This window comes from Sphaerodactylus townsendi, linkage group LG17, assembly GCF_021028975.2.
Source record: "Sphaerodactylus townsendi isolate TG3544 linkage group LG17, MPM_Stown_v2.3, whole genome shotgun sequence".
Taxonomy (NCBI): Eukaryota; Metazoa; Chordata; class Lepidosauria; order Squamata; family Sphaerodactylidae; genus Sphaerodactylus; species Sphaerodactylus townsendi.
The window spans coordinates 18,805,032-18,827,737 of record NC_059441.1 but is presented as its reverse complement, the minus strand read 5'-3'; the positions used below and the strand labels follow the sequence as shown (position 1 = coordinate 18,827,737).

The following is a 22,706-nucleotide window of genomic DNA, read 5'->3' as shown; positions in this document are numbered from 1 at the left end:
CTTCCCCCAGGATGTTATTAATATTTGTATTATTTTTTAATTAATGCATAAGCTACCCCAAGTACCATTTGTGGAAAGAAGGGGATAAAAGCTATTAAATGAGTATTGAGACAAGCCATCATGGTTTCAAGCACACACTCGCCTTTTTAATTTATTTATTTATTTATTTATTTCTTAAATTTCTATACCGCCCGATCCCGCCGGTGAACAACATAAAATTCAAACGGTATTGAAAAAGGAGCAAATCATAACACAGTAAACAAACACATAGGCTCCATCCAATTAATAATCACTATTTTTGTAGTTGTGAATTTCCTGCATTGCACAGGGGTTGATGGTCCTTAAGATGCCTTCCAACTCCATGTTTCTCTATTAGGGGGTGTTGTTGGCCTCTCTCAGCTTCCTACACCACCACCTGAGTAGTGGAGGCTTACCTGGTGAGCCAGATGTGTTTCTGCACTCCTACATTCCTGCTGGGTGACTTTGGGCTAGTCACAGTTCTTCGGAAACCTCTCAGCCCCACCTGCCTCACAAGGTGACTGTTCTGGGGAGCGGAAGGGAGAGGAGCCTGTAAGCCCCCTTGAGTCTCCTTACAGGAGAGAAAGGTGGGGTATAAATCCAAACTCCTCCTCCTCCTCCTTCGCAGTCAAAAGAGAAACACTCTGAGCGTGGGTAAATTGCTGGGGATGCTTAAATCTGGCGCTCCAGGTTCGCCCTCCCACCACATACAAGGAGTAAGCCCCGCCTTTTCCTTGCATCCAGGCGCGCCTTGGCGCGCCTTTGCGCACCTGCCTTTGGGACGCGCGGGGTGGCTCCCAGGGGTGCAGCCGCCGGCTTCTGCAACAGCGCCCCAATTGCAGCATCCTCTCTCTGGTCCGGGGGAGTTGATTCCTGGCCTGACACTGCGCCGTGCCGCAGGAGAGGCGGAGATGGCCGCGCAGCGCTTCTCCACGCCGGAGACGGACAGCGGGCTGCCCCCGGCGAACGCCTCGCTTTGCCTGTCGCCCATCAGCCCGCGGCGGAGCCGCCTGCAGGAGAAGGAGGAGCTGCGCCGGCTGAACGAGCGCCTGGCCGCCTACATCGAGGGCGTGCGCGGCTTGGAGGCGGCCAAGGCGGCGCTGCAGCAGCGCCTGGCCCAGGGCGAGGAGGAGAGCCACGCGCGTGCCCTGCGCCGCCGCTGCTACGAGGGCGAGCTGGCCGAGGCGCGCCGCCTGCTCGACCAACAGGCCGCCCAGCGCGCCACCCTCCACCTCCAGCTGGCCGCCCTCCGCGAAGAGCATCGCCTGCTGCGCGCCAGGTGGGGACCCTGGGGGCTAGGGCGCCCCTCCACATGCAAAGCCCCGCCGGGGGGGGGGGGGGGGCTTGGCCAAAGATGCGTGCACGCTTCCAGATCAGTCAGTTAGTGGAGAGAAGAGCTGGCCGGGTTTCTAATGTCTGGTGGGAATTTCCAGCCTCGTTCTTTCTCATTATTAGTTAATAACTAAGAGAGATCCAGCATAGTGTAGTGGTTAAAAACAGGTGGATTCTAATCTGGTGAACCGGGTTTGATTCCCCACTCCTCCACCTGAGTGGCAGAGGCTTATCTGGAGAACCAGATGTGTTTCCTCACTCCTGTGTTCCTGCTGGGTGACCTTGGGCTGGTCACAGTTCTCAGAACTCTCTCAGCCCCACCTGCTCACAAAGTGCCTGTTGTGGGGAGAGGAAGGGAAAGGAGCTTGTAAGCCACCTTGAGTCTCCTTACAGGAGAGAAAGGTGGAGTATACATCCAAACTCCTTCTTCCTCTTCTTAATGGGGCAACTTCTTCCTTTCTGTCGGTGACTTCTGGTGATCTGGTGGTTGTTGTTTTCAAGGCAAGAAATGCTCAGGGGTTGTTTTCAGTTGCCCGCCTCTGCCTAGCGGCCGGTGCCGCTTCAGCAGGGAGAGCAGGGTGTTAAATCAAATTATTATTAGTATTAATGATAATATTAGCCGTGATAAACCCAAACTGAACTCAGATTAGGCCCTACCTCTTATAGAGTAGATTGCAGAATGTGTGGGATTTCAGCTAGTTATCGCTTGGTCATCTTTCTCTAATACAAAATATATTTTCAGTAAAGCAGTCCTGTGTGCAAGTATGGGGTCACTACTGACACATGGGGTGACGGCACATCACAATTGATTTTGTCTGCAGGGAGGTTTGTCCCCCCCACCCCTCCCCATACTTTACCTCTGGCAAGTTGGGTACTCATTTTACTGACCTTGAAAGGATGGAAGGCTGAGTCCACCTTGAGCCGGATACCTGAAACCGACTTCCGTTAGGGTTGAACTTGAGACCCCTTCCACACATGCAGAATAATGCACATTCAATCTACATTCGCAATTGTTTGAAAGTGGATTTTGCTGTTCCGCACAGTAAAATTGCTCTCATGATGCAGAGAAAATAACCTGGTTCTTAATACTACAAGACAAAGGAGCTTATAGTGGACTAGTTCAAGTTCAAGTTCAAAGACCTTTATTAGGCATTAAAACATAGCAGTTATAGTGGACTATAGAAGGAATAGCTCAGAAATTCAGCCCTTGACTATAAATGGAGATCAAGTAGAGCGGGTGGCTAGATTTAAATTTCTGGGCGTTATGATTAAAGAGGACTTGACCTGGGGCGTACAGACTGCCGCGGTGGTTAAGAAGGCCCAGCAAAGACTGTACTATCTGAGACTTTTAAGGAAACAACAACTGAATGGAAAACTCCTGGTGTCCTTTTACCGCTGTGCTATAGAGAGTGTCTTAACCTACTGCATCTGTGTATGGTTCTCCAGTTGCACAGTGGCAGATAGGAAGGTGCTCCAAAGGGTGATCACTACTGCACAGAGGATTATCGGCTGCCCTCTCCCCTCCTTGGAAGAACTCTATAATTCCCGAAGCCTAAAGAAAGCCCAAAATATTCTGAGAGACCCGTCTCATCCAGCACACTCTCTTTTTGAACTGTTACCATCCGGCAGACGATACAGGTCTATCAAAACTAGGACAAAGAAGCTTAGAGACAGCTTCTACTCTAGAGCTGTGGCTATGCTAAACTCCGTGGCTTCGTGTTGATGTGTTTGGGGCTGTGTAGGGATGGGTGGAGGAAGGGGAAAGTGAGGATGGGGTATGAGTCTGAAATTGTGTGCATCGTTGTGCGTGCACAAGGACAATAAATGCTTACGCTTATGCTTAAAATCCAAATTCAAAGTGCATTGAAAGTGGATTGAAAGTGCATTATTCTGCATGTGTGGAAGGGCCCTGGATCATGGGTAGAGCTTGACTGCAATACTGCTGTGTACCCCTCTGCACCACAGAGCTCCTCACAATATATTTTAAAGGCGCCCAAATCAACTTTCTCTGTAGAATTTGGCTTTTGAAATGCTAAAATGAAAGTTATAGCAGATAGCTGGTAAAATATCATCCCTCGAGTGGACAGCCTTCCTGTACTGACCATCTGTTCGTTTTGCAGGAATTCTAAGAAAGAAAATGACTTAAGTCTGGCAGTTTCACAGATAAGGGACTTAGGTGCTCAGCTCCACTGCAAGGAGGCTGACTTGGCCACAGCTTTCAGCAGACAACAGAGCTTGGAAAAGGACCTTCGAGAATCAAAGGACCAAATAACCTCCGTAAGAAGCATATCAGTAAAACCTAAAACCTGTGGCTGAAACGTACAACTTGAACTACAGTGGGAAAAAAATGTCTCTCCTTTCCCAGCTCAAGGAGACCGTGACAGACACCAGAAGCGAGCTTCAGAAAGAGAGGCTGAGGAGGGTTGATCTGGAAAACCAAATGCAAACGCTGCAGGGACAAGTGACGTTCCTGAAAAGCCTCCATGAAGATGTATGTCTGTCTGTTCTCCCAGGTTTCCTAAATTCCACTTCTACGGAGCTCCCTCAAAATGGGGGTGGTGGCTATTCCAGATAAAGGCTAATTTGGGCTCATTCCGCACATGCAGAATAATGCACTTTCAAACTGCTTTCAGTGCTCTTTGAAGCTGTGCAGAATAGCAAAATCCACTTGCAAACAGTTGTGAAAGTGGTTTGAAAACGCATTATTTTGCGTGTGCGGAAGGGGCCTTGGTGGAGAAATTATTCAGCCAAGGCTGGTGTGTCTGACTCAGGCCCCTTCTGCACATGCAGAATAGCGCACATTCAATACGCTTTCACAATTGTTTGAAAGTGGATTTGGCTATTCTGTACAGTAAAATTCAGCTTCAAAGTGGATTGGAAGTGCATTGTTCTGCGAGTGCGGAAGGGGCATCAGAGGCGTATCTAGGAAAAATGTAGCCTGGTGCAAAATCTGAGTTTTCCACCCCCACCCCCATGGTATGGAGGGCATACCGCCCAGGGGGACATACCACCAGGGGGACATATGGGGTATGGGAGGGCCGCCCTTCCCCACCACAACCAAACAACATTTTTTTGCACCAGGTCTTGAAATCAGTATATAGACCCCAGGGAAAAGAGGAGGGGGTGATTTTCCACCCCCCACATGACTAAATGGCTGCAGCCCAGGGACATTTGACCCCATATGTCCCCCTGGGCGGTCTGCCCCTGGTCTGACTTCTCCAGTAGACCACCCCTCATTTCTTGAGGCTTGAGGAAGGGAGCGGTGGAGCTTTATTGTGGAAACAGGTAGTGTTTATGAACTCTAAGATATAATAGCTCCCTTTTTATTAATTTTTTTAACCTATCCAGTTCCCTGGGATTTTGTGATATGATTTATTCTAACTGCTATTTTTTTTTAAAAAAAGAATCAGTTGTTGTTGATATGAATGTTTGCAGCCAAGTGAGAACTGTTTCTGATTTTCTTTTTCTAATTTGGGAATTTTTTTAACAATCGAGAGGCCCTTTTGCCAATAATAAGCCTCTGGTTTCTTTTTGTTTGTTTGTTTTTGGGAGATAAGATTTCAAAGGGGGGCAGATATGCTAAATAGTTCTTCTGTTTTGCACTCTTTCCCTCCACCCCTGAAGGAACTTAAAAGGAAGAAGAGCTTTTATGAGAGTAAGATTCAAGAAATTGAGTCCGGCCGTCAGCAGGAATTTGAGAATAAACTACTAGACGCTCTCCAAGCTCTCCGGCAAGAGCATGAACAACAAATCGAGGCGTACAAAGAGCAGGTGGAACGGAATTTTACTGCCAAAGTGAGTGACTTGGGGACAGGGTGAGTGAAGGAGACAAACACCACCACACTTGTTATGTTAACTAGTTCAGCCCCTGTTCAGTGGGGAATCAAGCTTTTACTGTTCAGAAGGTTAACTGCACAGAACTGTGGTGGGACACACTGGCCTCACTTGTGATAGAGAGAATTTAAATTGGATCTCAGCTCTTGATTTCTCCTGGTATTGCACGATGTAACGTGGACTGAGTTGGCTCCAGGTTTTGGCAAGGTGTTGCTCATGGTGTGTCCATCCCTGCCCCAACATTAAGGACAGTCCTCCCTCTTGTACTCCAGGAAGCAAACCTTGAATGCAACTCTGTTGGCATTTGCAAGTGTCTGCAAGAACTCAGATACTAAAGGGTTAACTGTTTGTATGTAAACAAGGTAATGAGGTCACTGTTTATCACCCAGTCTGTTGATCAGCTATTGGTCAGTAAATTGCCATTGCTTACATGTTAGCAAGCATGTATATCAGAGATTTGTAAAGTTCCCTGACTTGTTTGAGTGAAAGAGAGAGTGTATACCACACCAGGAGACAACCACATGGTCAGATAGAACTAGACAAGATGAAGTCTTAACTGTATTTGCTAGTATAGCATTTCTTGTTTTATACCCATGTAACCTTTTTTCCCTTTTTAAGCTAGTAAACATTCTTCATGAAAAAGCAAACTCAGCACCTCCGCGTATCTTTATTTTGCCACTGTGAATTTCTGCTACTTAAGTCTCTCTCTGAATATACCATTCAGAAAACCCAACAAACTCTTTTGCACTCTTAAGTTCTGGTTGCACCAGCACATCTAGAAAGACGGCTGTGAATCACCACGAGCCGCGGTTGCTGCTCGTGGGGGCGGGGGGGATTGGGCAAGAGCTGATTCTGGCCTCAGTAAGGGCGGAAGCAGCCAAGTGGCCATGCTTTGTTAGGGCAGCGCCAACACAGTGGCTGCTGGCTGGCCACGTCAGGAAAGGGGTGGGTAGCACGAGCCTTTAAAGAAGCAGACTATCCTTTGTGCCGGCCACGTGCTTGGATCGACTAGCAATTTGCCCACCCACCTCTCCCTATTTTCAAGCAATAGTTAATGCATGTTACCTTGTCATCGCCGTCAGCAAGTTTTGGCGCATGGGTATTGATCTGGAAAGGGGAGGGGAGCTAGGGAGCTACCCCCTCCCCTCGGGAATGATAGATAGCGGCAAGAGGCAACCGCCCTGCCGAACAGGGCATCTGGGGAGCACCTCTTGCCATGAGCGTCCACCCGGCAGAGCCCCACGATGGAGCAAAGCCTCGATACTGCGGCTTCGCTGTGATGTTCGTTGTCCAGATCAAGACCCCTGCTTGGCCTCACGCTTCTGCATGATTAATAAAGAATGGCTATGACCAATTGATTTAGCCCAGCCAAAATGTGTGGTGTGATCTTTGAATAAGGAAGTTGCCCAGAGAATTCCGCCCGCGGACAGCAAAGGAGGGCCAAAAAGACATACTGTTATTTCTTCCAGGTGCCTTTTCCAGAATAGAATGGAAGATTCTCCTGTAATGTTACATGGCCCTTTAGAGCAATCTTCGGGGGTGGGCGGTTTATCAAGTTTAAATAATAATAATAATAATAATAATAATAATAATAATAATAATAATAATAATAATAATAATAATAATAATAATAATAATAATAATAATAATAATAATAATGATGATGATGATGTTATGTTCTGGCCATCAAAGCCAGAATTGAAAAGTCAACTACAGATCCCAAGTGCAGACTCTGCAAGGAAGCAGACGAAACAATAGATCACATACTTAGCTGCTGCAAGAAGATCGCGCAGACGGACTACAAGCAGAGGCATAATACTGTTGCTCAGATGATTCACTGGAACTTGTCCCACAACTACCATCTGCCTGTGACGAAGAACTGGTGGAATCACAAACCTGAAAAGGTCACTGAAAATGAACCATCGAAAACTTACTCTGGGACTTCCGAATTCCAGACTGACAAAGTTTTGGAACACAATACTCCTGGACCTCCACGATTGTGGAAAAAAAAAGAAAGTGTGGATAGTTTGATGTTTGCAATTCCTTGGTGACAGCAGGATTGATGAGAAGCAACTGGAGAAACTGACATGACACGAGGATTTAAGGATTGAACTAAGCAAAGACTCGCTGGCACCAACCAGTAAAGGTGGGTCCCCAGTGGTGATCGGGCACACTGGGTACAGTGCCTAAAGATCTTGAACGGCACTTAAAAACAATTGGCGCTGACAAAATCACCATATGTCAGCTGCAAAAGGCCACCCTACTCGGCTCTGCACGCATTATTCGTCGATACATCACACAGTCCTAGATGCTTGGGAAGTGTCCGACGTGTGATGTAATACAAAATCCAGCATATTGATCTTGCTTGCTGTGTGTAACTGTTTTGTATCAATAATAATAATAATAATAATAATAATAATAATAATAATTCTGGTGGATACAGAAGACCAGTGTCTGTGATAAACCTTCTGGTGGGCACAGGTCTTTGACAGCTGCCGTACGATACTGACCCTTGATATCAGTTCCCCATGTATTGATGTTTCCTTTCCAGAAATAGCGTTCACTTGTTCAGAGATAAAAGTTCAGTCTTGTTTGCTAGCCATTCCTTAAAATACTGATTTGGAGATGGTATTGCATGCTTCCAGTGTGAGAGCCAGCATGGTAGAATGGTTAAGAGTGGGGAACTCTAGAGATTTGGGTTCAATTCCCCCCGCTTCTGTGTGTGAAGGCATGCTGAAACTCAACTGCGTAATGTCAGCTTACATTGCTAACAAATGCATGTTACCCACAGGTAGAAAATGCCCAGCTTTCTGCTGCGAAAAACTATGATTTTGCCAACTCTGCCCAGGAGGAGCTCAAGCAAACAAAACTGAGAACTGAGTTGTTGACCTCCCAGGTAAGCCTCAGTTAAATCCTAGATAAAAGCAGGCACCCTCTGGATGGTTCAGATGACACTAAGCACTGTATGGTAACAGATCTAGAAGATGCTCTCTCTTCCTAGTTTGATTGCTCAAAACGGAAGTGCCTAATAATAATTTTAAAATCTCTGAAATCTAAGAATGCTGCATTGGAGACTCAGATCACTGAGTTGGAGACCACAATACAGGAGCTGCAGAAGTTGATAGACTGTGAGCGCGACACACACAAGGCATGCGTAGCTGAGAGGAACCGAGAAATGGCGCGGGCACGGCAGCAAATGCAGTCTCAGCTGGAAGAGTACGAGCACCTACTGGATATCAAGCTGGCTTTGGATCTAGAGATCAGTGCATACCGAGCGATGTTGGAAAGAGAGGAGAAGTGGTAGGTTACCGCCACTGAATTTCACAGCCCCAATGTTGCGAAAACATGGATTTCAATCAATTCTTTTCTGTGCAAATCGAATCCCTGTTTTTGCACCTCTTCCTGTTTCCTGCCACTGAATTGCTCCAATGAGAGCTTATGTTCCTTCCACAAATTTGTACGATGGATTTGACAAGTGGCTTGTTTTTATAGGTTAGGATTGTCCGGACACTCTTCAGAAAATCTCGGCATGCATTCTACAGCCAGCCGGGGCCACTTCGGCCTGCAGGGAAAGAAAAGGAAACGGCCCCTAGTGGAAAAACAAGACCCCAAGTTTGGTTTCAAAGAAGTCCAGCTTGCTTCATCTTCAGGAAGCGTTTCTATAGAAGAAGTTGATGCAGAAGGGAAATTTGTCAGAATTAAAAATAATTCTGATCAGGTATTTGGTTAAAGATCCATCTTGGGCCAATGTGGGACTTCAGGGGGGGAGGAGGGCAGACCAGAGAGGCCCAAGTGTGTCCTGTATGAATTGTGTGCCTGATGTAGAACATGTTTAAGAGTCATCTGCCATAAGCTAGGAGTTCCTCTGTCTCAGGCATCCTCATCCTTTTCCAGCCTGCAGGCACGTTTGGAATTCTGACACGGCATGTTGGGCGCCACAACAAAATGGCTGCTGCCGGAGGCTGAGCCAGCCACAAAATGGTTGCCACAGCTAAACTTCAGTAACAGAACACAGATCCTTGGGTTGTAGTGGCAACTGTTGCCAACACAACATTTTTTAAAAATCTTCACAGCCAATCAGAAGCTTTATTGGGGCCCCACATCCTTCCTAAAAGCAACCGGTAGGCACCGGAAAAAGCGTTGGTGATGCTTGCTCTATATGCCCCACTGGGACTGTGTTGAGGATCTTTGCTCTATGTATGACAGCTAATGTAGTAAGACCAAGTTCTTGAAAACCACTTGCCCTAAACCAGTGATGGCGAACCTATGGCACAGGTGCCAGAGGTGGCACTCAGAGCCCTTTCTGTGGGCACGCATGCACAGAGTTCGTCATGTGGGGGGGCGAAAAATCACCCCCGCACACACACCTAACCTGGGCATGATCCTTTACCCAGGAGTAAGCTCAGTTGCTGGCAATGGGGCTTCCTTCTGAGTAAACCCTCCTAGGGTCATGATTCACCCATTCAAAGCATTGCACGATTGCTTCATCAAGCTTACTCCCAAGTAGCACGCGGCTCAGAGCCAACCGTTTTTTCTAAACTAAAACCTCAGTATTCAGGTTAAATTGCCGTGTTGGCACTTGGCGATAAATAAGTGGGTTTTGGGTTGCAATTTGGGCACTCGGTCTCGAAAAGGTTCACCATCACTGCCCTAAACTAGAGGTTACGCTAAAAGACCTTCCTCCTTTTAGGATCAATCATTAAGTGAATGGACACTAAGAAGAGAATACAGAAACGGATCTGACATAATGTACCAGTTTCCGACACAATTCACTCTGCAGGCTGGTCAAGCAGTTACAGTAAGTGGAAATATTTTCTTATTCTTCTCCTTTTCCCATTTTATAATCACCAGGACTTTATATTACCTTCCATTACAACCACACACTTCCATTACAACCACACAACTGATGTTAGGCCTGAATTTTGGCTGCGCTCTGAAGCGGGTAGAAGCAAATAAGGAACACCCCCTCCAAAACATGATGGGCTTGCTTAAAACAGTCCCTCCCAGATGGATTACATATGGCAAAACTGTTTTAATTTCCGCAGTGCTGAGCTTAAATAGTTGACGCGACTTGCGTGAGAACAGAAAACGTCCTGTAGTTTGGCCCCAAAATTGTGCCCCTAGTAACCCAGCTGCCCAGGATTTTTTCGGAGTCTGGATAGAACAGACATTTCAGTTGAAAACTTGGTCATACTAGTGTAATGCCTCTTAATGTGCCAATCACAGTTTATTTTGTGCAGGGCAGCTGATACCATAATCTGTATTACCACAAAGTCACGTCCACACTTGAATGGTATAATCACAGAAATCTGCCTTACACAGAGTAAGCTGTAAGGAATTCCATAGAAGCAGAAATAAAAGGCTTTTTGGGTGTAAAAGTCCGTTTATTAAGACATCTTCCACGTCAAGATAGCCTGTGTACACGAGTGGCAGGGAATGACACTTCCCCGCCATGAAGCACAGGTTATAACACGCCATTCCTTGTATCCTCATCCCCCCCTTCCTGCTTCCCATGGGAACGTGAGTCCCTCATCTCGCGCAAGAGATAAGGTCTCACCAAGGTTAAGCGGGCCCATCGCCTTCAGGCTATGGAATGCACTCAAGGTTACTTCACCATCACCCTCATTGAATCCTTTACACTCTGCTTCCCTTAAAGAAGACCCCTCCCCCCCAGGTTTATGCGGAAAGGCGCGGTGGAAAGCAGAAATAAGGGTGGGGGCTTCAATATTTTCGGAATAAACCCATTGATTATACCCAGAGGAATATCCCACCCAAGAGATCTAAATATTGCAAGCCGCCATGCATTAAAGCGGTGAGTCCAGGATAGCCAATTCGTGAGTGCTTGTGACCATCAATAAATAGTCGGTGGGGCCTCTCCAGCCGGTCGTGCCAGGCATCGAAGCGGAGCCTCCTTGAGCAAGCTGGAATGGAAGACAGGATGAATGTTACTAAGAGAGTTAGGCAAATCTAAGCCGGCAGTGACATCATGAATCACGTTCGTAATCTTAAAATGTCTCACGAATCTTTTGCCAAGTTTGGAATATTTATGCACGCCTCTGAGATTTTTTTGTAGATAAATACAATTCCAAGAGCCTACACGCAGAGGAAATCCGAAGGTGTTTATCCGCTTGCAGTTTTGAGAGTCCTTCGCTGTTGTAAGGCGTCTGGACCGCTTCCATCCCTCGCTAGGGATGAAATCCATTGTTGAAACTCTGGGGTCCAAAGCTGCCGCTGGTAGTTGTGGCAACGGCGGGAAGGAGCCACCAGACACAATTTCAAAGGGTTTCTTTGTACTGCTATGGACTCCATTGTTGTAGCGCATTCGCGAACGGAATAAGCTCGCGACCAATTGTCTTGGTGGTAGTTGGTGTAACAACGTGAAATACTGCTCTAGGGTTCTTGTCTGCTCTCTCCGGCCACTTTGAACGTAGGGCGGCGATGGTTACGGCCCCCAACAACCCCAAAAAACGCTTCCAGAACTTTGAGATGAATTGGGGTCAGCGGTCGAGACCACCTTAACGGGCGAATGGAGACGGTAAACATGTTGAATGAACAGCCGCGTAACTTAGGAGCGGAGGGGATTGAAGTACATGGAATAAAATGGGCTTGTTTAGAAAATAAATCTACCACCACCCACAAAACCGTATTGCCATGACTTTCGGCAAATCTGTAATAAAATCCATGGAGATGACTTCCTATGGGCGGGAGGCTGGAGAGGTTTCCAATAGCCCATGGGCTTTCCCTGATGGTTTTGGCTTCCGTGACAAAACCGAAAGCAGCCCTTAATGTATGCCTCAATGTCTTTTGCGCATTGCGCCACCAGAACTGCCGGCGGGCTAAATGTAGAGTTTTCAAAAGCCAAAATGTCCAGCCGAACGGCATCGCGTGGCAAGCTTCAAGAACCTGCTTGGCGGAGGGGAGGTATCGTACTAACATTCCTCCGCCAAACTCCATTCTCCAAACGCTAATTGGGAGTCACTTCTTCTCCGCTGGAGGTTTCGTGGCAGCCCTTCACCCTCGAAGTTCCCCGCGAGGAAAGGAGAGACGAGTAGGAATGGGGGTGGAGGAGGAGTGAACGCTTTGAGATCGAAAGTGACAGCCAACCCCAACTGGGAGGGGGGAAAGAACAGTGCGCGGAATGTCCCGTGAAGGCAGCTCCACCCTCGGTAGGCCGAGCCAGCCAGTTTATTGGTTTTCCCAGGAAAAAATGGACTGTAAAGAGAAACGAAAAGAAATCGCCCAACGGTTGTTTCTATGGACATCTTGAGGGGGGGTGGAAAGAGCTGCCAGGTTTTTATGATCCCACTCAAACTTGAAAGGGGTGTTTAGCCCCTCCAGCCAGTGACGCCAAGTAGAGAGTGCTACTTTGATGGCTTCAGTCTCTTTTATCTCCCACAGTCCAGCTGGAGTTCAGCACCAGAGAATTTCTTAGACAAATAAGCACACGGAACCAGCCTACCATCTTTATTTTTTCTGGCAACAGGGCTGCCCCAAGTGCTTTGTGGTCCGAGGCATCCACTTGAACCACAAACGGAGATCTGGGTCAGGTGCTTCTTTAGGATAGGTTCGGTGGTAAACGCAGACTTTAAGAGTTGAAAGGCTGTTTGACACCTCAGACCAGGAAAAGGGGCCCCGGGCTTGGCGGACAGTGGATCTTTACCCTTAGTGCTGCAGAGGTCTGTGAGAGGGAGAGTTAGTTCAGCTTAATTGGGTATAAAGTCACCATAGAAATTAGCAAAACCAAGAAAAGATTGGAGTTCCGCGGTTGGTGGGGGCAGGCCATTGAGGATCAAGGCCAATTTTAGCAGGATCCATTTTCAAGCCCTCGGCGAGATCCGGTAACCCAAATAGTCAATGGAGGTCTGGTGAAAACAGCATTTGGAGAGTTTGGCAAAGAGAGAGTTAATGAAAGCAAGCGCTTCAATACCTCAACCAATGTTTCATGCTCTTCTATGGTTTGTGAGTAAATTAAAACATCATCTAAGTATACCACAACTCCCTTTGTACAATAAATCATGGAGAACTTCGCTAATGAGGGCCATAAAAGCCCCGGGGCCCCACTTAACCAATGGCATTATTAAGTATTCAAACTGTCCAAACTTTGTGTTAAACGCGAAGTCAAGTGTTCATAGCCTTCAGCACTTGACTCTGTAGTAAGCTTCTCTCAAGTCCAATTTAGTGAAATGCTTCCTTTGCCGAAGTGCATCTAAAAGGTCCTTGATCAAAGGCAAAGGATATTTATTGGACAGGGAGACCGCTGGAGACCTTGATAATCTGTGCAAAGCCGTGAAAGACCCATCTTTCTTTACAAACAAAACGGAGCAGCGCGGTGTGTGTTTGGTAGCCCTCCTCGTGATGAACCCGCTGAGCAAGGTTCTTGTCCAAGAAGGCACGGCTCCTTCTCCTCATTGGGACTCATGCGTAGATTCTACCTTTAGGCAGTTGCTCTGGTTGTATAACGATTTTGCAGTCAGTGTCTCTGTGGGTGGCAACTGATCGCATTCTGCTCCTGAAAACTCTGGCTAGATCATGATACGCAGGTGGGATGCCAATAGAATCGAGCAATCGCTGAAGAAGCCAGGGAGGGTGTGTGTCAGGAGAAGCTGGGCTTTCCCCAATTCATGTGTTCACCGCAGGGAGGGTCAGTGAATTCTAAGATCCGGTTTCTTCCAAATGAACTTTGGTTCATGTAACAATAACCAAGGCATGCCCAAAACTATGGAATGCTTGACACCGGCCAAAATAAAAACTAATTTTCCCAATGGCTGGGCGAACGGAGGAGAACCGCCGTTTGTACTGGGCCGTCCTTCGCTCCCGAAAGGCTGCCCATTTGGGTGAATGGTATGCGGCTTAGCCAGGGGAATTTGGTCCAGACCTAGCTCCTCTGCCACCTGAGGCCGCATTAAGCAGTGGGGAGCAGCCAGAATCCACAAGGGCCGAGGCCATAATGCGAAAGTGTTTAGCCGGGTTGGCCAGAAATGCTTGGACAGTAATAGAGCGCTTCGCCTTCACTCACCGCTGCCGAGTCGGCCCGTATCCGGGGCTGATGAAAGGCAAACAGCTGCTTCCCTCCCTCTGGGTCACTTCGATGACTGCTTTAGACGAGCCCGCTGGCCGGAGGCGGCCCTGACCTGCGCGTGGTGGCTTGGCAGATGGAGGCGCGAGCTGGAGCGTTGGTTTTGTTTCTGGGACAGTTGGCTGCCAGATGACCTGCCCTCCGCAGTAAAGACACAATCCCAGTCGGGCGACGGCGCTCAGAGGTGGTTTCCGGTAGGGGCGCTGGGCTTGGCTTGCGGACACAGTAGTGGGTTTTAATGTAAGGCCTCCGCACGCAGCGTATTCCAAACGAGACGCCACTTCTTGGGGACCCCAACTGGATCCAATTCGCAATGGTACGAGGGAACCCTAATTAAAACACCGCTTCACGGTGAGTTTGCCGCCCACAGCATCCGAGAAGTATTCGCATTTCATGCGTTTCAGGCCACTCAGGAGGAAGTCGAGCAGCCGCCGCATCTAAATTCACGGGCAATTCCTGCAAACGGGCGTTGCCTTGCTGGATAGTTTTGAGAGCGGATAGCTTCATTCTCGGGCGCTCGGATCTGCCAGCTTCTTAAGGCTTGGAGGAATGCGGGCACCGCGGCGGGAGTCTTCATCCTGCAAATCCAAAAGAGGCACGAAGCAGGCGGTTGCTGCCCCATCCAGGACTGAGCCGATGTCCCGTGATTTTTCAGCCAGACCGGGTATAAATCATCATAGTCTTCCCAAGTGGGCATTGAGTTGCAAAATGAAGTAGGGAAGTTTGGAAGCTGTCCCATCAAAATGGCTATCGCAATGAGTAGTAGCCCCGCTCAACGGCTCTTTGGCGCCGGCTACGGTGTGGTTGCGCCGGGTTGAGCAGGCAAGCTGCTGTAATGGGGCCGGAATCGCAGGGCGCTAAGCGTACGCTGGCGCTGGGGTGGCAGGACCCAGGTAATGCGGTACCTGGTTAAACGGGCGTGATCAGTAACAGCATAGACTCCAACTTGGGGCTTCCCTTGGTCTGCCTCCTTAGCTCCCTCTCCAACGCAGTTTTCAGCCCTCCTTGCGGGTCAGCATCCTGGTGCGCATGCAGCAGCTTTTCGCTCCAATTTAGCCAGTTCGGCCCCGCTTTTAAGGGTCCAGTGAGCTCACTTTGCGCGCAGGGCCTGAACGCCGCTGCTGTCGCTGTAAATCCAGTCTGGAGTGTTCCAGGACTTTATCATGGACTGACAGATTCTGGGCATATTGTCGCTTGAGCGCCTGGCACGGTCCAACTCAAGCTGGACTTCTTTGCTGCCGCTCCCCGGTCCCTCTGCAGGTTTCGCCTGCAACTGTGCCCGCTCCTTCCTCCCATAGCTGACGCTTCACGGTCCATGCTTCTTGGGCATCTCGCAGTCGCCCCACTTCCTCATCCCAGGTCTCCTTCGAGGGAGAGGGAACAGATCCGCTGGGAGTGCAGGCTTTCTTCGACTCTTCGGCCGCCTGGAAGCTGGTGACATCGGAGACAATCCGGAGTCGCCGTGAAAGGCCACCGGGTGGCTCCTCGAAGTACCTCCTCAGGCAGCGGTCGCCATTCGATCAGTCCCGATTAAAGCTGCACGGATACCCCTCCCAATTCCAGGTTTAGTCCCGTGTCCTTTGGACGAGCCCCAGTGCTGTGCCACGGTGGTGTCTTTGGGAGCATCACCAAAATACGCAGTCCAGGAACCGCTCACTGGATTCCTGGGTTGCCGCGATGAAAGGTGGTCAGGCCCGCCTCCATGACAGGTTGCATCTGAGGTTTGTAATCCACACGTAAAACGGTAGAGATCCGGATCCACAGGCGCCGACATCCATAGACAGCTTCAAACGCTCATGGAAGTCCCTATGGTCGCCGCCACGCCCCTCGCTCCAACGGAGTAAAGGAAGACCAGGCTGATACGAGGACGAAAGAGCCACCAGCGAGGCCCGCTTCTCCTGCCGGGTTCCTCTAGATCCAGAAGGGAAAGGCCGAGCCCTCTTTGGGGCTACCGCCTCTTCCGCAGTAACATTCAACCTCTCCATGTCAAGACACCACAGAGGTCCACTGCACTAGGAATATAGATGAATTAGGATTCCTGCCACAATGTAAGGAATTCCATAGAAGCAGAAATAAAAGGCTTTTTGGGTGTAAAAGTCCGTTTATTAAGACATCTTAGAAAGCTCATCGGTGACACGTAGTGGCAGGAATGACACTTCCCGCCAGAAGCACAGGTTATAACACCATTCACCCCATCCCCCCTTCCTGCTTCCCATGGGAACGGAGTCCTCATCTCCCGCGCAGAGATAAGGTCTCCGCCGAAGAAGCTGGCCCATCGCCCGGGCTATGGAATGCACTCAAGGTTACTTCACCATCACCCTCATTGAATCCTTTACATAAGCCCACTTGCCGTCCGTCTAGTCCAGAACTGTCAACTACAAATGGCAGCAACTTGGCCAAAGGAAAGGTCTTTTCTTTTTCTTTCTTGGATTGGCTGCTTGCTGTCCTTCATATGGAACTGCTGTGGGTTGTAACTGAGACCATCTGCATAGTCTAGCCGACAGGCTTAGATCAAAATGTCCTGCCCCTTTAACAGAGGCTTTAAATGAGATGCCATGAAAAGCTGCTTGCTTCCACATACGAAGGATCTCTTAACGGGGCAGGGCAACTTTCTGCAGGCCTTCTGGCAGCCCTGGATTCTGCATGCATTGTTTCACTAGCAAGCAACTTACCCTTTTAAACCTTCCCTGATGCTGTGCAGAAGTTCCAAAACACTGTACAGAACTGAACCACCTGCGAGAATCTCCCCTGCCAGGCAGTCCCTTATCTGCATGGCATCAGTACGGTGCAGCTGTGCATGGTGCAGCTTCCCAGGAATGTTGCTAGCAAGGAAAGAGCCAGCGTGGTGTAGTGTAAGAGCAGGTGGATTCTAACCTGGGCCCTTTCCCCACTCACTGTTTGCTGCGCGATACTCTCGCCAAGTAGCGCGGGGTCCAACTGCACTCCCCACTACAGGGGCGGCTACAACACAGCCGCCCCGACTCTGCTGCTCTTGCGCCCCCTCAGCGCGGGTCATTCTGGCGCTGCTCAAAACGGCGCCTTTTGATGACCCCGCGCAGGGCGCGGGGCAGTGGGGAAGCCCCGGGGAACACGACCCTCACGCTAAAAAGGTCCTGGACCAGACAAAACGGACGTCATTTTAAAAGTGGGGAAATGGCCCTGGAGAACCAGGTTTGATTCCCCACTCCTCCACCTGAGTGGCAGAGATTTATCTGGTCAACCAGATGTATGTCCACACTCCTACATTTCTGCTCGGTGACCTTGGGCTAGTCACAGTTCTTTGGAACTCTCTCAGCCCCATTTGCCTCACAAGGTGTCTGTTGTGGGGAGAGGAAGGGAAAGGAGCTTGTAAGCCATCTTAAGTCTCCTTACAGGAGAGAAAGGTGGGGTATAAATCCAAACTCTTCTTCTTATAGAGAACAAAGTGATGATTAAACTAACAGAATATTCAGCAATGGCAAAGCTGGCATCTTTGGTACACAGCAAACCTTCCATAGAAATAGAAGAAGATGGAAGGCCTTTTTGGATTATATAAACCAAGGGCTCACGTAGCTGGAGACAATAAGGGTTATACGTGTAAAGAAAAATCATTGGACTCAGATTCTAAATCTTGTCAAGAGTTGAAAATACTGATTGGAATCTAAGAAGTTATAAGATGGGACAATTACAGATGTAGGCACGCTTCACGTATTATTTAAATTGGAATGATGAATTTTAATTTTATGGAAAATAATTTTTTAGAAATAGAGCAGGGTGATTTAAAGCAGATTTCCTTCCCTAAAAATGCTTTTCAGTGTTGAAATCCCCATAAAATGCATTATGTTAAAAAAAACTTACCAAAACTAAACCTCTCTTTGAAGATTTGGAGCGCAAGAGACGATTCCCAGGAGCTTGGCTTGACTTTTGTCTGGAAGTCCCAGAAGTCATGGGGAAGCGGAGAGGACGTCAGTATCACTCTCCTGAACACCAGTGGGGAAGTAAGTGCCCTCCTCGCATGGCCTGTATTCTTGACATGACAAACTTCTTGATGGGATGACAAACTTCTCTTTTCTGGCTGTGCTCTTCTGCTTGCAGGAGACTGCAGAAAGAAAGATTGTCTATGCAGAAAGAAGAGGAAGACAAGGGGAAGAGGCGGAGGAGGAAGCAGCGGAGGAAGAAGCAGCAGCTGAGGAGGAAGAAACGGAGCTTCACACTCAAGTAGGCTTCTTATCTAAGGAGCAGCGGTGGCGTAGGAGGTTAAGAGCTCGTGTATCTAATCTGAAGGAACCGGGTTTGATTCCCAGCTCTGCCGCCTGAGCTGTGGAGGCTTATCTGGGGAATTCAGATTAGCCTGTACACTCCCACACACGCCAGCTGGGTGACCTTGGGCTAGTCACAACTTCTCGGAGCTCTCTCAGCCCCACCTACATCCCAGGGTGTGTGTTGTGAGGGGGGAAGGGCAAGGAGATTGTAAGCCCCTTTGAGTCTCCTGCAGGAGAGAAAGGGGGAATATAAATCCAAACTCTTCTTCTTCTTCTTATCTCAAGTCCCAAATGTAGGGGAGCCCCAAATGCATCCTTCCAAACAGACTGACAGGGATATATATTTTAAGCAAACTGTACATTCCTGCAAAACAGCATAATGGCAATCTTAATTTCTCCCCTCTTGTCACGGCCAGACAAAATGAAGAAAAAGGAAATGTTTGTTTTCATGACAGTCTTGAGAACTTTACAGTAGCAGCTGAAAAACAGGTGGTCTCTGCAAACCCTCTTTCCCTCTCTCTGTGGCTCAAGGCTCGCTGCATCACAATTTGCTTTGCCAGCATGGTGTAGTGGTTAAGAGCAAGTGGGTTTGATTCCGCACTCCTTCACCTGAGTGGCAGAGGCTTATCTGGTGAACCAGATGTGTTTCCACACTCCTACATTCCTACTGGGTGACCTTGGGCTAGTCACAGTTCTCTCTGAACTCTCTCAGCACCACCTATCTCACAAGGTGTCTGTTGTGGGGAGAGGAAGGGAAAGGAGCTTGTAAGCCACCTTGAGTCTCTTTACAGGAGAGAAAAGGGGTGTATAAATCCAAAATTGTCGTTGTCTTTTTCTTTGCTAGCAAATGGAAGCCAGCATCCTTCTTTGAGAATGCAGACCATACATTTGCCATTGGCTAAAATGCATCTCTGGTGTTTGATCCTCAGATGTAATCAAAATAATAGATCGCTATTTTCAATCTGTTTCTGGTTATCACAGAAACTCATAACTTTCTCAAAGCTTAATGAGGGCCATTAATGGTACGTAAGCTGCCGAAAGATTGGCCAATGCAGGTGTGGCGCAGGGCAGATGTGACCTGGGTACCAGTCCCTACTAGGTCATGAAGCTTGTTGAGTGACCTTGAGTCAACAGCACATTCTGTTACCCAGGCTTGTGAGTGCCAGGAGAGATTCTAATCTGGAGAACCGGGTTTGATTCCCTGTTCCTCCACCTGAGTGCCGGAGGCTTATCTGGTGAACCAGATGTGTTTCCGCACTCCTACATTTCTGCTGGGTGACCTTGGGCTAGTCACAGTTCTTCGGAGCTCTCTCAGCCCCACCAACCTCACAAGGTGTCTGTTGTGGGGAGAGGAAAGGAGCTTGTAAGCCACCTTGAGTCTCCTTACAGGAGAGAATCCAAACTCTTCTTCTTCTCTTTGGCAGTAGGAGGAGATGCAAATATATTAGTTAACTCTTTTCTTCTAGTAGATTCATAGTACTCACTAAAAAAGGAACCAGAGCTGTGAATACTGCAATGGTTAAATATGGCTGTCCTCACACACGTTGGTTGTTCTTGAAGCCTGGGATCTGTTGTTGCTGTGTCTTCACAGCCTGCCCTCAGCCTAAGATGCTTCAGCTCCTCTGGAATCAGGTGTGCTGAAGGAGAAGATTCTGTTGCATCCATTGGCACAGAAAATAAAACCATCCTGTTTGCCATCTTGCACTGGAATACGAGCAGCTGACACCTTTCAAACATTCAGGAAATGAGGGCTATGCTGGTAGCATTTCTGTAACGTAACGTTTCTGTAACGTAACGTTTCAGTAAAGTTTCTTTAGTTCAAGCCTGTATCTTCATTGCCTGTATCTTTGATGAGAGGGAAGTGGAGATCAGGGGAGGTGGAAACGAGATTGTCAGGTGAGTCTTTGAATAGGACAAGTGTTCCCCAGGTTTTTGCCTCATGCTAGCATCGTCTTTGAGCATGCATAGCTTACACGCTTTTGTATTTCAGTTCAAAATGGATGTGATTTCAGTAACCTTGTGAGTCTTGCTTTGAAGGGCTGTATGGAAGGTATTGGCAGCTGGGAGACTGGAGTAAATCTGCCTAGAAACAGCACCTCTATGGCAGCCCTTAGGGCCCTTCCGCGCATGCAGAATAATGTACTTCCAATGCACTTCCACAATTGTTTGCGAGTGAATTTTGCTATTCCGCACAGCTGCAAAGTGCATTGAAAGTGAATTGAAAGCAGGGGCAAAGATACAAGGGGGTCAGGGGGTGCACATTGCACCTGACGCGCACCTGGGGGTACAAACATTCAGGTTTGTGTTTTTTGTATTTTTTAATGTTTTTTTCAGTATTTGGCCTGCAGGGGCTGCAGTTTTTAGTCCACCACAATTTCAGGGTATCTTTAGGAGACTCTCCTGATGATACCACCTAGGTTTGGTGAGGTTTGGTTCAGGGGGTCTAAAGTTATGAACTTCCAAAGGGGGTGCCCCATCCCCCATTGTTTCCAATGGGAATTAATAGAAGATGGGGGCTACACCTTTGAGGGTTCATAACTTTGGACCCCCTGAACCAAACTTCACCAAACCTGGGTGGTATCATCAGGAGTGTCTCCTACAGATACCCTGAAATTCTGGTGCTTCTAGTCTAAAAAACATGCCCCCTGCAGGCCAAAAACTAAAAAATGCAAAAAGCACAAATGAACATAGGTGTGGGGGCAGCGCAAAACTCAAGATTTTGCACCAGGCTCCATTTTCCCTCGCTATGCCTCTGATTGAAAGTGTATTATTCTGCATGTGTGGAAGGAGCCTTTGTCTGACAGGAGAGAGCAGTTTATAACTTGAATATAACAATAATAATAGCAGCAGCAGAGATGTGGTCGCTTCCAAGCCAAGATTCACGGTCCATATTGTTAAGTGCACGAGGCCTAACTTGTTCATCTCTTCATGCAGCAAAATGGGAGCCACATCTGTCCAATTATGTAGCCAAGAGAAGGCGGTCAACATCTGCAGAACCTTCCGTCATCTAAAAGACTGTGCTCCGCCGTCTGCCAAGAATTCTTTTCAGATGACGTATGAGTCAGCCTGCCGTGTTCAGCTCTCCTGCACTTTCTACTACTCTGTTAAATAACCGGGTTGGGATTGGAGAGGAGGGAGCCCCTTTCAAGCTAAGCAGTGTTGAGTCGGGGGAGTTGAATCAGGGAAACTGGATGAGGATGCATTTGCCAGAAGTCCCAAGGCTAAAACAGGGCTTTTGTCCTAATGTAACTGCTTTGCCACCAAAATATTTTAGAATGAAAAAGGCTTGGCCTCTGGTATTTTAGCAGACGTTAATATTCGACTGTTGCACTTTCTCACATTAAAAATTAGCAGGTGGTAAGGAGCTATTTATAAACATTTGGTATAACTGGTTGAAGCAATTGCTTTCTATTAAAGGTTATCTCCTTGCAGTGGTGCGACTGGATTAAACTGGAACAGAGTTTGTAAGGATGAATACTGGAGGTTTTTGAGACTTAACTCTCAAGTGTTTCTGCTGTGGCGAGCACCATCCAGATATATGCAGGCCGGTGTCTTCAAGCTAGAGTTTGTCCTTCCTCCAGGACAGGCACACTTTTGAGTCCAAGCATGGTTATTCAAAATGGGCTGGGGGGGAGCATAATTGGAGCAGCAATGCTCTTTTGGTGTTTAAATCTTCCCCCCTCCCAACCTGCACTAGTAGACATGTACAGTGCAGCCCTGCATTGGAAAAGAAGAATCTCATCCATCATATACAACAGGAACCTGAAAATATTGCGTTTTTCGATGATCTGGGAAGAACATACATTTTTGTGTAACACATATAAAAAGAAGTGTTTTGTATTTCATCAACGCTGTCTGTATGTTTTGTACAGGACACTGTCCGCAGGTGGTAGCTCTTACAAACGTGGGTCTCTAGGTGCCACGTAATTCAGGCTTCTCTGGAATTTAGTAAGATGTCTCAAAGGGCTTTACCCTCTCAGCATTCTCTGCCACTTTGGGGATGGAGGCTACTTTTGCTGGGGAGGAGCGGGAGCCCCCACTGCCACGTTATCTTCCACTGTATTTTTTTGGTTAGATTTATATCCAGTAGCTTAGAGACCAACGAAGATTTTGAGAGTCAGCACTCCTGAAGGAAGCTTGAGCCATTGAAAATTTATGTCCTGGAACTCTTGTGGGGTCTTATAAGGGGCCACTGGGCTACTGCA

General features: G+C 48.0%; 1 protein-coding gene across 2 annotated transcripts; it reads left to right on the top strand.

The window, feature by feature from the left end:
• The first annotated feature begins 865 nt into the window (after positions 1 to 865).
• LOC125446124 (lamin-L(III)-like) lies at positions 866 to 22,288 on the top strand. 2 transcript variants are annotated; one of them, XM_048519632.1, is made up of 11 exons: positions 866 to 1,297; positions 3,471 to 3,627; positions 3,716 to 3,841; positions 4,975 to 5,145; positions 7,976 to 8,080; positions 8,243 to 8,484; positions 8,677 to 8,902; positions 9,875 to 9,982; positions 18,121 to 18,237; positions 18,335 to 18,457; positions 21,436 to 22,288. In XM_048519632.1, exons 1-11 carry the CDS (start codon positions 930 to 932, stop codon positions 21,466 to 21,468), a joined length of 1,776 nt encoding a protein of 591 aa, XP_048375589.1. In that variant the 5' UTR covers positions 866 to 929; the 3' UTR covers positions 21,469 to 22,288. The 2 variants fall into 2 exon arrangements, with proteins under 2 accessions (XP_048375589.1, XP_048375590.1); XM_048519633.1 differs by lacking the exon at positions 18,121 to 18,237.
• The last annotated feature ends 418 nt before the right edge of the window (positions 22,289 to 22,706 follow it).